General features: G+C 47.5%; 1 protein-coding gene across 4 annotated transcripts in view; it reads left to right on the top strand.

The window, feature by feature from the left end:
• NRF1 (nuclear respiratory factor 1) overlaps positions 1–12,693 on the top strand; it is a 66,375-nt gene that overhangs the window by 21,598 nt on the left and 32,084 nt on the right. For all 4 annotated transcript variants that reach the window (XM_053942244.1, XM_053942242.1, XM_053942243.1 and 1 more), the window contains exons 2-6: positions 190–421; positions 3,085–3,199; positions 5,093–5,219; positions 6,190–6,330; positions 11,889–12,047. In XM_053942244.1, the coding sequence (XP_053798219.1) occupies positions 199–421; positions 3,085–3,199; positions 5,093–5,219; positions 6,190–6,330; positions 11,889–12,047 (765 nt within the window). In that variant the 5' untranslated portion in view covers positions 190–198. The remainder of the gene's footprint in view (positions 1–189; positions 422–3,084; positions 3,200–5,092; positions 5,220–6,189; positions 6,331–11,888; positions 12,048–12,693) is intronic.

Below are 12,693 nucleotides of genomic sequence, written 5' to 3'. Positions count from 1 at the left end.
ATAACGGTGTCTGGGCGCTGTGCTCGGCTTGGAAGCGTGGATTTTTCCAAACCCTTTAACCTAAAATACCTCTCCTGGCTCCTGGCAGAGTTATTTCCCTCTTGTAGACATCCGCTGTCCCCGGGGGGAGGTGATCTCTGTGCCTCGTGCTCACAGCTTTTTGTCACAGCTTTTTGCCCCCTCTGCCAGTGACTCTTGATGGAAGAACACGGAGTGACCCAGGCAGAGCACATGGCTACCATCGAGGCCCACGCCGTGGCCCAGCAGGTGCAGCAGGTGCACGTGGCCACCTACACGGAGCACAGCATGCTGAGCGCCGACGAGGACTCGCCCTCCTCGCCCGAGGACACCTCCTACGACGACTCCGACATCCTCAACTCCACGGCTGCCGACGAGGTCACCGCTCACCTGGCGGCTGCAGGTAAAGCCAGGGGGCTGCTCCATCATCATCATCATCACCACCACCACCTCCTGGTGATGCTTGGAGTGGCTGTGGGAAGCCTGGTTGCTGAGAATTTTAGGTTTTCTGTGCTGACAGACGCTAACTCCCAAAAGAACACCGCGTTTGAGCTGAGGCCGGAGAAAAAGCTTCCGAAATTGAATGATAGAGCTAAGATTATGAGTGTGTAGTTGTCTGGGGTGTCTGAAAAGACAGGTGTCTGCTAAGGAAGGCAGGAACCTCCCCTGAAATGGAAAATGTAAACCCCCTCCCTCTGAATTGTTGTAATTTTGAAATTAAGGGGCTCTTAGGCAAAGATATGGGAATAGGAATAACAGTTCTTTGCTAGGAAAATTAAAAATACAAATGCAATAGTACAAAAAAGAAAACAGACCACTGCCAGAGTCAGAACAGACCTGACCCCCTGTGGTTCAGGGTGGTGGCAGCAGTCCCAAAAAAAACCCCCAAAAAATCAACAGCTACCTAAAACAGAGGTTAGACAAAATTAAGAGAATAAAAGTGGGTATTTATTAAAGGCCTTCAGTGGACAGACCTTAGGCAATCAGAAACCTCCAAGGAGCTACACCCAGAATGGACAACAGTCACAAGTTTTTCAGGCAATTAAAGTTTGGTCCATTTACATATCAGGGGTTAATCCTCCAATTACAGCTTCAGGTAATGAAGTCATTTACCCCAAGTTTGCCCCCCACAATTTTTACATCTCTCAAGGCCTAAGACAGTCAGGTGTCCTTGAGTTTCAGGCCTAGAGAGGAATTGTTTTGTCTGAATAAAATGGGAGAACAGCAGCTGGCAGGCTAAGGAGTTTTAGAGTTATACTCTAAAGCAGTACAGGAGCTGAAAAATGGAAAAGCTAAATCCTAAGGCATCACTGGTCCATCCCACCCACAGGAATATTCCACAGGAAATTCTCCCTGCTGGCCTCTTGAATCCCGCACTGTTTCTGTGTGGATCACAGAGGTGCTGGGAATTGCTGGTCTATCCAAAGGTCCCTGCTAAAATGCTGCCTCAAGTAACGAAATTAAAATTCCAAATATGTCAAAGAGGAAAAATTATTTCAGGCCCCGCATAAACAACAGCAAAAAATAACCCAGGAGCGCGGCGCGGCCTTGCTGAGTCAGGGAGCTCACGTGTCAGGCCAGGGAGATCCACAGGAGATCCTGACATACCTGCATTGGGAAAGGACTTCAGAATCACAGATTCCTCCAAATGTCCTCCAGATTGGCCCTGCAGTGGGTCTGCATTAGCAGAAAAATGGGGTGATAATTAAGCACTGAGTCTGGCCTGACTCGGTGTCAGGCTTTAGACCAAACCTGTGAGGTTCCACCACCCCCTGAGCATCCCATGGCTCTTGCTTATGAATTTTCCAGCCTCCCATCCTGCAGGAATTTTTCTTTCCCCTTCCCTTCTAGCACACAGGATTTTCAGGCCTGGGTGGTCTTCAGAAGGCTCTGGTAGGACACTGCTGGGAGCTCTGGATTTTATTTTTTTTTCCCTGGTAGGACACTGCTGGGAATTCTGGATTTTACTTTTCTTTCCCTGGTAGGACACTGCTGGGAGCTCTGGATTTTACATTTCTTTCCCTGGTAGGACACTGCTGGGAGCTCTGGCTTTTACTTTTTTTTCCCTGGTAGGACACTGCTGGGAGCTCTGGATTTTACATTTCTTTCCCTGGTAGGACACTGCTGGGAGCTCTGGATTTTACATTTCTTTCCCTGGTAGGACACTGCTGGGAATTCTGGATTTTACTTTTTTTTCCCTAGTAGGACACTGCTGGGAATTCTGGATTTTACTTTTCTTTCCCTGGTAGGACACTGCTGGGAGCTCTGGATTTTACATTTCTTTCCCTGGTAGGACACTGCTGGGAGCTCTGGCTTTTACTTTTTTTTCCCTGGTAGGACACTGCTGGGAGCTCTGGATTTTACTTTTCTTTCCCTGGTAGGACACTGCTGGGAGCTCTGGATTTTACATTTCTTTCCCTGGTAGGACACTGCTGGGAGCTCTGGATTTTACATTTCTTTCCCTGGTAGGACACTGCTGGGAGCTCTGGATTTTACTTTTTTTTCCCTGGTAGGACACTGCTGGGAATTCTGGATTTTACTTTTCTTTCCCTGGTAGGACACTGCTGGGAGCTCTGGATTTTACATTTCTTTCCCTGGTAGGACACTGCTGGGAGCTCTGGATTTTACACTTCTTTCCCATTAGAACAGGTCCTTAATCCCTCAGGAAAGCCTCAGGCTCCTGATGCTGTAGTTGAGGTGTCCGAGCAGGATTTGTAGAGCTGTGCCTGGTTTCCTCTTCCCAGCCACCAGGATCTCCTCAGCTATTCAAAGTCTTGGGAGTTTTTCAGTATGTTTGGAAGATGAAATACACAATTCTGTGAGTGTAAGGAAAGCTTTAGGCTGAAGTATGCAACTTTCACCCAGGACTGAGCTGGGATTTGCCAGCCTGGGGGATGGAGTTTTCACTGCAGTGCTGGAGAGCAGAGCTCAGGGAGGGATTTGTGTCACTTGGCTCTGCTGGGGACACCCTGGGCACCCATTCCTGGCTGGGGGTGGGGGGGGCACAGTGACAATGTCCCCCCTGAGCTGCTGGTGCTGACTGACCCTCTGTGCTTTGATTTCCAGGCCCTGTGGGGATGGCAGCAGCTGCTGCAGTGGCAACGGGGAAAAAACGGAAGCGACCTCACGTGTTTGAGTCCAACCCCTCCATCAGGAAGAGGCAGCAGACACGTTTGCTCAGGTGAGCACTCACCTGTCCCTGCCACCTCGGTGTCCTCCAGCCAGCTCTGGTGGCCTGTGTGGTCACAGCAAGTGCTGCCCACAAGTCACCCAGCGCGGGGATTTTTTGGGAGTGTCTTTCTGGAACCCGAGAGTTGTGTTTTAGTTTGCATTGAAGGGTTAAATTGCAGCTCTGCTCATCTCTGATTTTTTGCTCACCAGGACTGACACTCTGGTGGATCCATTGTTCTGTTTTAACCCCAAATAATCACCAGTTAAGTCAGTCACAGTGACACTGCAAGATATCCAGAGTGGCTTTAGCAGAAATTGAAGCTCCATCCATATCCCAGCTCTGCAAAGGATTTATCTGCCTCACAAAACAAGTCTTTTCTGCTTGATCAAAGCATTCTGGGGATAAATTCAGTGTGTGTATATCCAAATTTCCTTTGCCATTGGACAAACCCCACAGTGCGGGGTTTAGAGCACAGTTTTAGGAAGAATCATCCAGGGGAGATTCCTGCCTGAGTCGAAACACTTTTTTTGGCTTTGGAAGCTTCCTGTGGAGACAGCAGAGCTCCACAGCCCTGCAGGTGTTGCATTCCAGGTGCTCTGAGGCTGTTTGCCCACCTGATGGCCCCCGAGCCACACCAGAGCCGATGGGACTGCACAGCCCTGGAGACACCACCTGAAATTCTGTGCTCTGCAGGCATTTGTGAATATTGGCTGCTACTGCTCCCTTGCTTCTGGAACAAAGCAATTCTTGCTTCTTATGCTGTTTGGGATCTCATTGGGCAGTTAATGTTAAATTATTGGGCAGAGTTACTGCTAAATAGTAATCCTTGGGAGTGAACTCCCTGCCTTTTACAGCTCCATTCTGGTTTTCCCTCCTTCCCCCAACTCAGCCCTCTTTATTGCAGTGTTTCTCTGCTTATTGCAGAGTTTCTGAAGAACAAATCCTTTTCTCCCTTGAAATATGAACAATATATTTTTAAAGAAACTGCTCAGTGAAGGAATTGTTTCTTCTCCTTTCACACTACTACTTCATTTTACTACATTAAGATAATGACAAAACATCTTTTTTTTTTTTTCCACTCTGACCAGTTGAACATATGTTTGTGCTTGATTTTCACCCCACTGGGAATCAAGTGGTAATTTCAAACCCCTGACTGTGGGATCTGTGTGTAGCTGGTGGTGCTTTTTGGCAGCAGCAGGTTCTGAAATGACCAGGACAGGGACTGAGCTGTCACCTCACCGAGTGCTCAGGTTTTCTGAGGAACACACTACTTCTCTTTTGCTTTTGGAGTTTCTGCCACCATTTCTGACTCTTGCACTGCTTTAAAGGGAATAAGAGGCAGAAAATATCCAGTGGAACATTTTAATTCTGAAGGGAGTTGCTGATAGGGCAGGTGTTGGGACACCTGGGTTTCCTGTGCTGAGCTGTTGCAATATTTCCAGTTCTTGCCTATCCTGTAGCTTGAATTCCTACAGATCTGGTTTGAGCAGGACTTTGGTGCTGGAGAATTGCACTGCCATGATCTGGATGTAAAACAACCTCTGTCTGCAGGCCTCTTTTGATGAATCATTCAGGTGCTTCAACAAAACACAAGTTTTGTGTTGCTGAGACAGAGTGGAAGTGCAGACTCTTGCTGCCCCAGCTTTGCTGCTCTGGTGCTTTCTCTTTTTACATCAATGAGAAAAGGAGAGCAGGGAGAATAATTGACATTTGAGCTGCTGGGTGACTGCAGGGAGCACAGCAGGCCTGTGGAACAGAGGAGTAAACTCAATATGTGGCCAAGCCGAGCAGCTGGGGCTCCGTTTCTCACCTGCTTTGTGAAAAGGGAGCTGGCAGTCAGAGGGGTTGTGTTTCTGCAGGGCTTTCAGCTGATGCCCATTCCCTGGTTTTGCCCTGTTTCAGGAAGCTCCGGGCCACGCTGGATGAGTACACCACCAGAGTGGGGCAGCAGGCCATCGTCCTGTGCATCTCACCCTCCAAACCCAACCCTGTCTTCAAAGTATTCGGTGCTGCACCCTTGGAGAACGTGGTAGGTGTCCCATGGGAAGCGAGGAAAGAAATTCCTCACCCTCTCTGCAGATTTCGTTCTGCTCAGGGCAGCCTTGGAAGCCTGGTAGGGATCTGAAGGTCATGTTAAAAAAACCTGGAAAACTTGAGTTTAGGTTTTATGGAGTACAGTGCTGGACCTGGTTGAGTCAGGGATTTCAGGGATCTTTTCCAGCCTTAATGTTCCTGTGACTCCCTGACCTGAGGGCAGCACCGAGGTCCTCTCTTCTCTGCAAGAATGGCTGCCTGGCACGTCTCACCAGGGGAGAATATCCTGGATTAATCATCAGAGGGAACAGGCCATGATCCCAGAATGCCAGAATCCCCAAGGTTGGAAAAGACCTCCAGGATCATTGAGTCCAAGGTGTCAAAACCCCACTTTGTCCCCAGCCCGGAGCTCTGAGTGCCACCTCCAGGAATTCCTTGGAAACCTCCAGGGATGGGCACTTCAAACGTCCCTGGACAGCCCCTGAACCCCTTTCCATGGGGAAATTCCTGCTGATGTCCACCCTGAGGCTCCCCTGGCCCAGCCTGAGGCCGTTCCCTCTCCTCCTGTCCCTGTTCCCTGGAGCACAGCCCGAGCTGTCCCCTCCTGCCAGGGACTTGTGCAGAGCCACAAGGTCCCCCCCGAGCCTCCTTTGCTCCAGACTAAACTCTAAAAAATGACATATTTTAGCTCAGCTCTGCTTGTTGCAGATCCTGCCCAGAATTTCTACCTTCAGAACTTTTCCTTTCATCCCACAAACTCTTCCCTTGCCAGCGTTACTTCCAAGTTTCATCAGCAGCTCTTCCGTGGGGCCGACTCTCGGGGGGCTGCTGGGTGTTTCCTGCCAGCTGTGCCACTGTTTGCTCCTCCTGCTCTGCAGCACCTTGGGGAAGGTGGCTGGGCCTGCACCCTGCTCCTCTCCTGGTGCTGCTCACCTTGTTTACCTGAGCCTAACAACTCCCCACAGGTACGCAAGTACAAGAGCACGATCCTGGAAGACCTGGAGTCGGCGCTGGCCGAGCACGCTCCGGCCCCTCAGGAGGTCAACTCGGAGCTGCCACCCCTCACCATCGATGGCATCCCCGTCTCTGTGGACAAGATGACCCAGGTGAGTGGACAGGATGACCCAGGTGAGTGGACAGGATGACCCAGGTGAGCAGGCACCCGTGGCAGAGGCAGGGGAACAGAGGGATGTTTGGCATCTTGCAGTCACATCCTGTTGTTTTGTGTGGCTGCCTCTCCAGGGGATATCTCTGATCTCCTCTTTCCCCTGGGGCTGCAACAGCTCAGGTCGTGGTTGGATGTGGAGCTTTGTTAGTGGTGCTGATTTTCTCTGGGAAAAAAAAAACTGCTGGGGAGAGCTCAGGCTGCTGGGAGCATTCCATTTAAAGCTGGTTTTGGCACCTCCCAGAAAGTGGGAACAGAAAAAATGTTCCATGCTTTGCCACAATCTTTAGGTGCCAAAATTGGGAAAGTCACTTGTGGACACCTTTCTGTGTCCTGTAGTTCATTCCCTCCTCTGTTTCTTGCTGTGGATTGGAGCAGAGGGGAGTTTGCCAAAGGTTCAACCCTAGATCAGACCCTGAGATATTTTTGTTGGAGCTTTGTTAGTGGTGCTGATTTTCTCTGGGAAAAAAAAAAAAAAAATTGCTGGTGAGGAGAGCTCAGGCTGCTGGGAGCATTCCCTTTGGAGCTGGCTTTGGCACCTCCCAGAAAATGGGAACAGGGAAAATGTTTGTTCCACACTTTGCCACAATCTTCAGGCACTGAAGTTGGGAAGGTCACTCATGGACACCTTTTTGTGTCCTGTAGCTCATTCTCTCCTCTGTTTCTTGCTGTGGATTGGAGCAGAGGGGAGTTTAACCCCAGATCAGACCCTGAGTGGGATATTTTTGTTGGAGACAGGGAATTATCTGCCCTGGGCATGTGGGAGATTCTCTCCAGGTCCAGCCTGGCCTGACTGCTGGGAGAAAGTGGAGGGGACTCCCAGGAAAGCTTCACCTGGAGGGAAATCTCCTTCCCAGGGATGCAGGACCTGAATTCAGGCAGGTGTGTCCTGCAGGAGGCTCTGGGTACACCCAGTCTGAGGCACCACAACAAGTTTAAAATGCTGAAAGGCAATTTTTCTTCTGAGGGAGTAGCAGTGCACAAAGAGGTGCAGGAGCAGGGCAAAGATTTGCAGATTTTTCTGTGCTCTGCAGGGGTCACACCCTGCTCAAAACACCATTTCCATTTCTTAATGCAATCAGACAAGCTCACAGTCATACTAAAATTTTACTGAGCTTACTGTGCTTTGGCTGGTACAGATCATTTTTCCAATCCCTGACAAATAAGACAAAAATTATTTCTTGGATTTTTAAACCCCAGTGAAAGGTGGCACCTGCAGGAGCTGCTCGTGGGCAGCTTTTTTTGTGTACCAGGAACAGTTCCCCATGGAAATGTTTTTCTCCTCCTTGTCCTGCAGGGCTTTTGCTCAGCCAGCCCAAAGTGCTGATGTAGAACCTGTAGGATTTCTTTCAAATCCTCCCCTGCTGCTTTATGGTAGAAAAACAAGGATCTTTTTAGGAATGGCCCTCATTGTTCCAGCACAGTGAGGTAGCTCAGAAGAGCTTTGTGGAAAGGTTTCTCCTGAACTGGGCACAGAGATGACATCATTTATTGTGGGAATCTTGATTCCCAGAGCTTCCAGCATAAATATTTGTATTTTCTAGTAAAAAAACCAGCTTTTTTTTTTTCTTTTTTTTTTTTTTTTTTTGCAACTAAGTTGCACAAAACCCTATGGAAAACTGGAACGAAAATAAATATAAATGTAATTAGGATGGGGATAGCAGGGACTGGAAAAATGAGGCCTCTGCTTTCAGCAGGTGCCAGCAGGCAGGTGTACAGGTGTCATCAGTGAGGAGGTGAAAATAATTCTCCTTTTAATTGCTCTGCTTCCCCAGTGGTCTGGAGGGAAATAAAGCCTTTATTTGCCCATATCCTTGGGAATGGAGAGTATCACCCACCTGGGCTGGGAAGGAAAACCTGTGTTTTCCTGTTTTTTCCTGTGCAGTGGGATTTTCAGCCTTCACAGAGGGGCATCTTGGTCCTTTCTGGACTTTGGTGACAGCTGAGTTTGCCCCTCAACTTGTTCTCAGCTGCTCGTTGATGTGATTGAGGAGTAAAATTGGGTAATCTGAGCTTAGCCAAGCTGAGATCAGTGCTTCAGTCAGCTCTCACTGTTTTATGAACAGGTGATTTGTCCTTTAATCTGACTTTTTTTAAGCCCCTGTGATTTATAACTTGCTTGTAGGAGCTAGTAAAAGCTTTTCTGGCTCCTACAAGCCAGAAAAAAAAAACTTTAAAAGGTTGTTCAAAGATCATCCTGGTGCCTCACCGTTCACCTCCTGAGAGCTGCATTCCTGCTCTCCCAGCTGGTCCCTGGCACGTGGCAGGGGCAGAATCCTTGCTGGAATCAGCTCCCACACAGCTGAGCAATAGCCTGGATGGTTTTATGGTTTCCCAGCTCTGGGAAATGCAGCAGGGATGGGTTCAGGGATGAGTGTTCACTTCCAGCTCTTGTGCAGTTGCTGCTTTTCCCTCTCCCGCTTCCAGGTGCAGCCGAGGTCCTGCATGGACTCGACTTTGCTTTTCCCAGAGATCCCAAGGCTGAGCTGTGGGGATGTGTAGAACATTCCCAGCCACAGGTTTTGCTCTGCTATAGAAACCACTTTCCTTGTTGTTTCCAGCTCTGGAGAGCAGTTGGAATAGAGCTGGCTGTGCTTTGGGCTGTTGCATTTGGGACGGCTCAGTACCATTAATTCTTGAATTTAACATTAAAAGTGAAAACACTGAGCCTGTGTGAAAGGGTGGCAAAGAAACATTTCTCACAGTTTCTCCCAAATCCTCCGTCCTGGGGGTTACCTGAGCCCTTTCCAAGGGCACAGACTGGAATGTGCCACTGGATTTTTTTTCAGCAGATGTTTGATTTTTGGGTGGCTCCTGCAGGTGAATGTTCCCACCTGTGCCCTGAGGGGTGTGGGGGACCCTACCTGTGGCTGAGCCCCGAGCCTCGTTAGGGCACTAATTAGCCAAGTCCTCTCTCCTGGCAGTGCTGCTGATTGTCTCCCCATGGATTAAAGACAAACCCTCCTTAACAAGTACCCTGAGCAGCTTGAGCCCTGAACTGCCAGGGAGCAGTAATTGATGCAGCTGGAAACAAGGAGGTGGCTGATGGCAGGGCAGGGAAGCAGCTTTTAACTCTTTTTGCACCAGGTGACTTGTTGGAGTCCTAAATGCTGAAAAATTTTAAACTTCCTCTGCTAACAAACTCGAACCCCCAAAAGAAAACTACATTAAACCTAAAGCCATAAACCAAAATTATTAATAAGACTAAACTTACAAGTGTGTAGTTAATTAAAAGTGTGTAATATCACAAAGTAAGAATTTTAAAATATATATCTATTATTTAAAATATAATATAATATAATATAATATAATATAATATAATATAATATAATATAATATAATATAATATAATATAATATAATATAATATAATATAATATAATATAATATAATATAATATAATATAATATATATTATTTAATAGATAATATATATTAAAAAATAGACATTTTAAAACAAAAAACGAATCCTTCTTCTTTACCTTCTTCTTCCTTCTTATTCATAAATTTAAATAGTAGTTTATAATTAAACAGAAAAATCCACATGACAAACTTCAAGTAATTAAGTTAAAAATAAAAATAATTTAAGCATAATTTCTTAATTAGTTTAACCTTAAAAAACTTTATACAAAAATAGTTAACCATTTTGTAACTTATTAATAGAATACTATATATATTATAAATATATTATAAATAATATATAATAAAGAATATATATTTATAATATAAATAAAAATAATAAACATCTAAACCTAAACACAAAATACCATCTCTAACACTTCAATCCCAACCTTAACGAAAACAAAAACAAAACAAAACAAAAAAAAAAAACCCAAAACAAAAACAAAAAAAAAAACAAACAAACAAACAAAAAAAAACCACAAAAACCAACAGCAACTCCAAAAAGCCCTGCTGCTATCAGGTTTATCTGAATAAATTATTGGGCAAATTATTATTAATTTATTTATTGAATCATTTATTGGGCAAATTATTTAGCATTACTGCTAAATAGTAATCCTTGGGGGTGACCTCCCTGCCTTTTACAGCTCCATTCTGGTTTTCCCTCCTTTCCCCAGCTCTGCTCACTCAGCCCTGTTTATTGCAGAGCTTCTGAAGAACAAATTCTTTTCTCCCTTGGACTATGAACAATTTATTTTTAAAGAAACTGCTCTGTGGAAGGAATTCTTTCTTCTCCTTTCACCAGGCTTCACTCAGGGAACCTGGAGCGTGTCAGGGTGAGCGTTGGCCCTGCAGTGGAAGGTGAATCATGGACAGGCTGGGAAAAAGGTGCTTTAATGCATATTTCATGTGGAAGGTGGAAAAGGCAGCTTGAAATGAGTTCATGGACATCATGGACAGCTTGGAGCCAATGGATGCAACATCCAGACTCTGTCCAGGGAGGGGAACGGAGCTGGAGCACAAGGAGAAGGGTCTGGAGAGGCTGAGGGAGCTGGGAAGGGGCTGAGCCTGGAGCAAAGGAGGCTCAGGGGGGACCTTGTGGCTCTGCACAAGTCCCTGCCAGGAGGGGACAGCCGGGGGGGTCGGGCTGTGCTCCAGGGAACAGGGACAGGAGGAGAGGGAACGGCCTCAGGCTGGGCCAGGGGAGGTCAGGGTGGATTTTGGGGAAATTCCTCTCTGGAAAGGGCTGTGCAGCCCTGGCACAGGGATGGAGCCCCCATTCCTGGAGGGATTTCAAAGCCCTGTGGATGTGGCACTTGGGGACACGGGTGGCCTTGGCAGTTCTGGAGAACTTAAAGGTCTTTTCCAACCAAAGTGACTCCATGGTTCTATGAAATAATTTACTCTAAAAGCTCTGAAGTGATGCAGGGACCTGCTCCTAAATACAGCTTTTAAACTCTAAATGTGATTTCCTCTGATATAAGGAGAGCTCTCCCCTTCCTCCTCTACTCTGCAGCTGAACCAGCCTTTTCTTGGTGCTCCAAGGAGTCCTTGGTACAAAACCAGTCTTGTTACAAAACCCTGTGTGAGTTCTTCATTTATTTTGGCGGGACAGGGCTGGAGAAGTGTGAGATTGTGGTTTCCACATTTCAGCAGTCACTGAAGCTCCATCCCCTGGCAGCATCTCTGTAAATGATACATCAGCTCATGCCTGAGCTCCTGCCACTGTAGGGACATTGAGTGTGGGTTTTTAATAGGTTTTTGTGATTTATTTAATTTTTTTTCCATTTCAGGTTGGCTCATTCTTTTCCTGGTAGTGTTTGAATTGTGAAGTGTCAATACAATGGCTGTGCCTTGGTGTTGTAATTTTGTTTTGGCTGACTGAATTTTGTTTCTTCTCTTCCACCTGCGGCCAAGCTGAGTCTTGGGAGAAGATGGCAAAGTATTGTCCACCTTCCTTGGGCTTTCAGGCCTCTTCCAGTTGATGGCTCCAAGATGGATGGATCAAGATGGAAGTTGAACACAATAATTCTGTACGACGCACCTCAAAACTACCCGAGATGTGAATTCCTAAACACCTCTCAACCTTTTGCTTGTTCCAGGCACAGCTGAGAGCCTTCATCCCCGAGATGCTGAAGTATTCCACGGGTCGTGGGAAGCCAGGCTGGGGCAAGGAGAGCTGCAAGCCCATCTGGTGGCCCGAGGACATTCCGTGGGCCAACGTCCGCAGCGACGTCCGCACGGAGGAACAGAAGCAGCGGGTGGGTGTCTCCCTGTCTGCCTCCAAAAGGAGCACAGGGGGCTGCAGGCTGTGTTTTGGCAGTGGTTTTTGCCTTGAGGGACAGAAGAAAAGGGTCTGTGTCATGGCCTCCTGAAGGAGGGAAGGGATGCTGTCCTGTTCAGAGCAGCAGGGAGCTTTGTGCTTCAAGGAAGGAGTCATGGATGTGCAGTGGGGCCAGGGGAAATGAGATAACTGGGTGAAAAAGTAAAGTTTCTACCGAGCTGTCACAAAGATAATGGAAGGAAGGCACCGTGGTGTGGAGGCAGCAGGACCTGTGCAGGCTGGTTCGGGGCTGGAAATGGTGCTGTGGCAGCATTTTGGTGCTTTCCCAAATCACCGTGGTTTTCTGCTTGGAGTCACAGAATGGTTGGGGTTGCAAGGGCCCTTTTAAAGATCTTCTCATCCAAGCCCTGCACTGAGCAGGGACCTCTTCACTGGATCAGGTGGCTCTCCAGGGTGATTCCTTGGGGCGAGGAGGGGATGAGCAGAGGGAGATTAAATATTGGGGTTGTTCGTTTGCGAGTTGCTGCCCAGTGAGCAAACCCCAGTGAAGACACACGTGCAAATCCCAGCGCTGAGCTGGCTCAGAACACTCCCCTGGCCTCACCATCCCCTGTTCCTTCCTG

This window comes from Vidua chalybeata, chromosome 5 (assembly GCF_026979565.1).
Source record: "Vidua chalybeata isolate OUT-0048 chromosome 5, bVidCha1 merged haplotype, whole genome shotgun sequence".
Lineage (NCBI taxonomy): Eukaryota > Metazoa > Chordata > Aves > Passeriformes > Viduidae > Vidua > Vidua chalybeata.
Note: the sequence above shows the minus strand (reverse complement) of the source record. Positions and strands in the feature narration are given on the sequence as shown.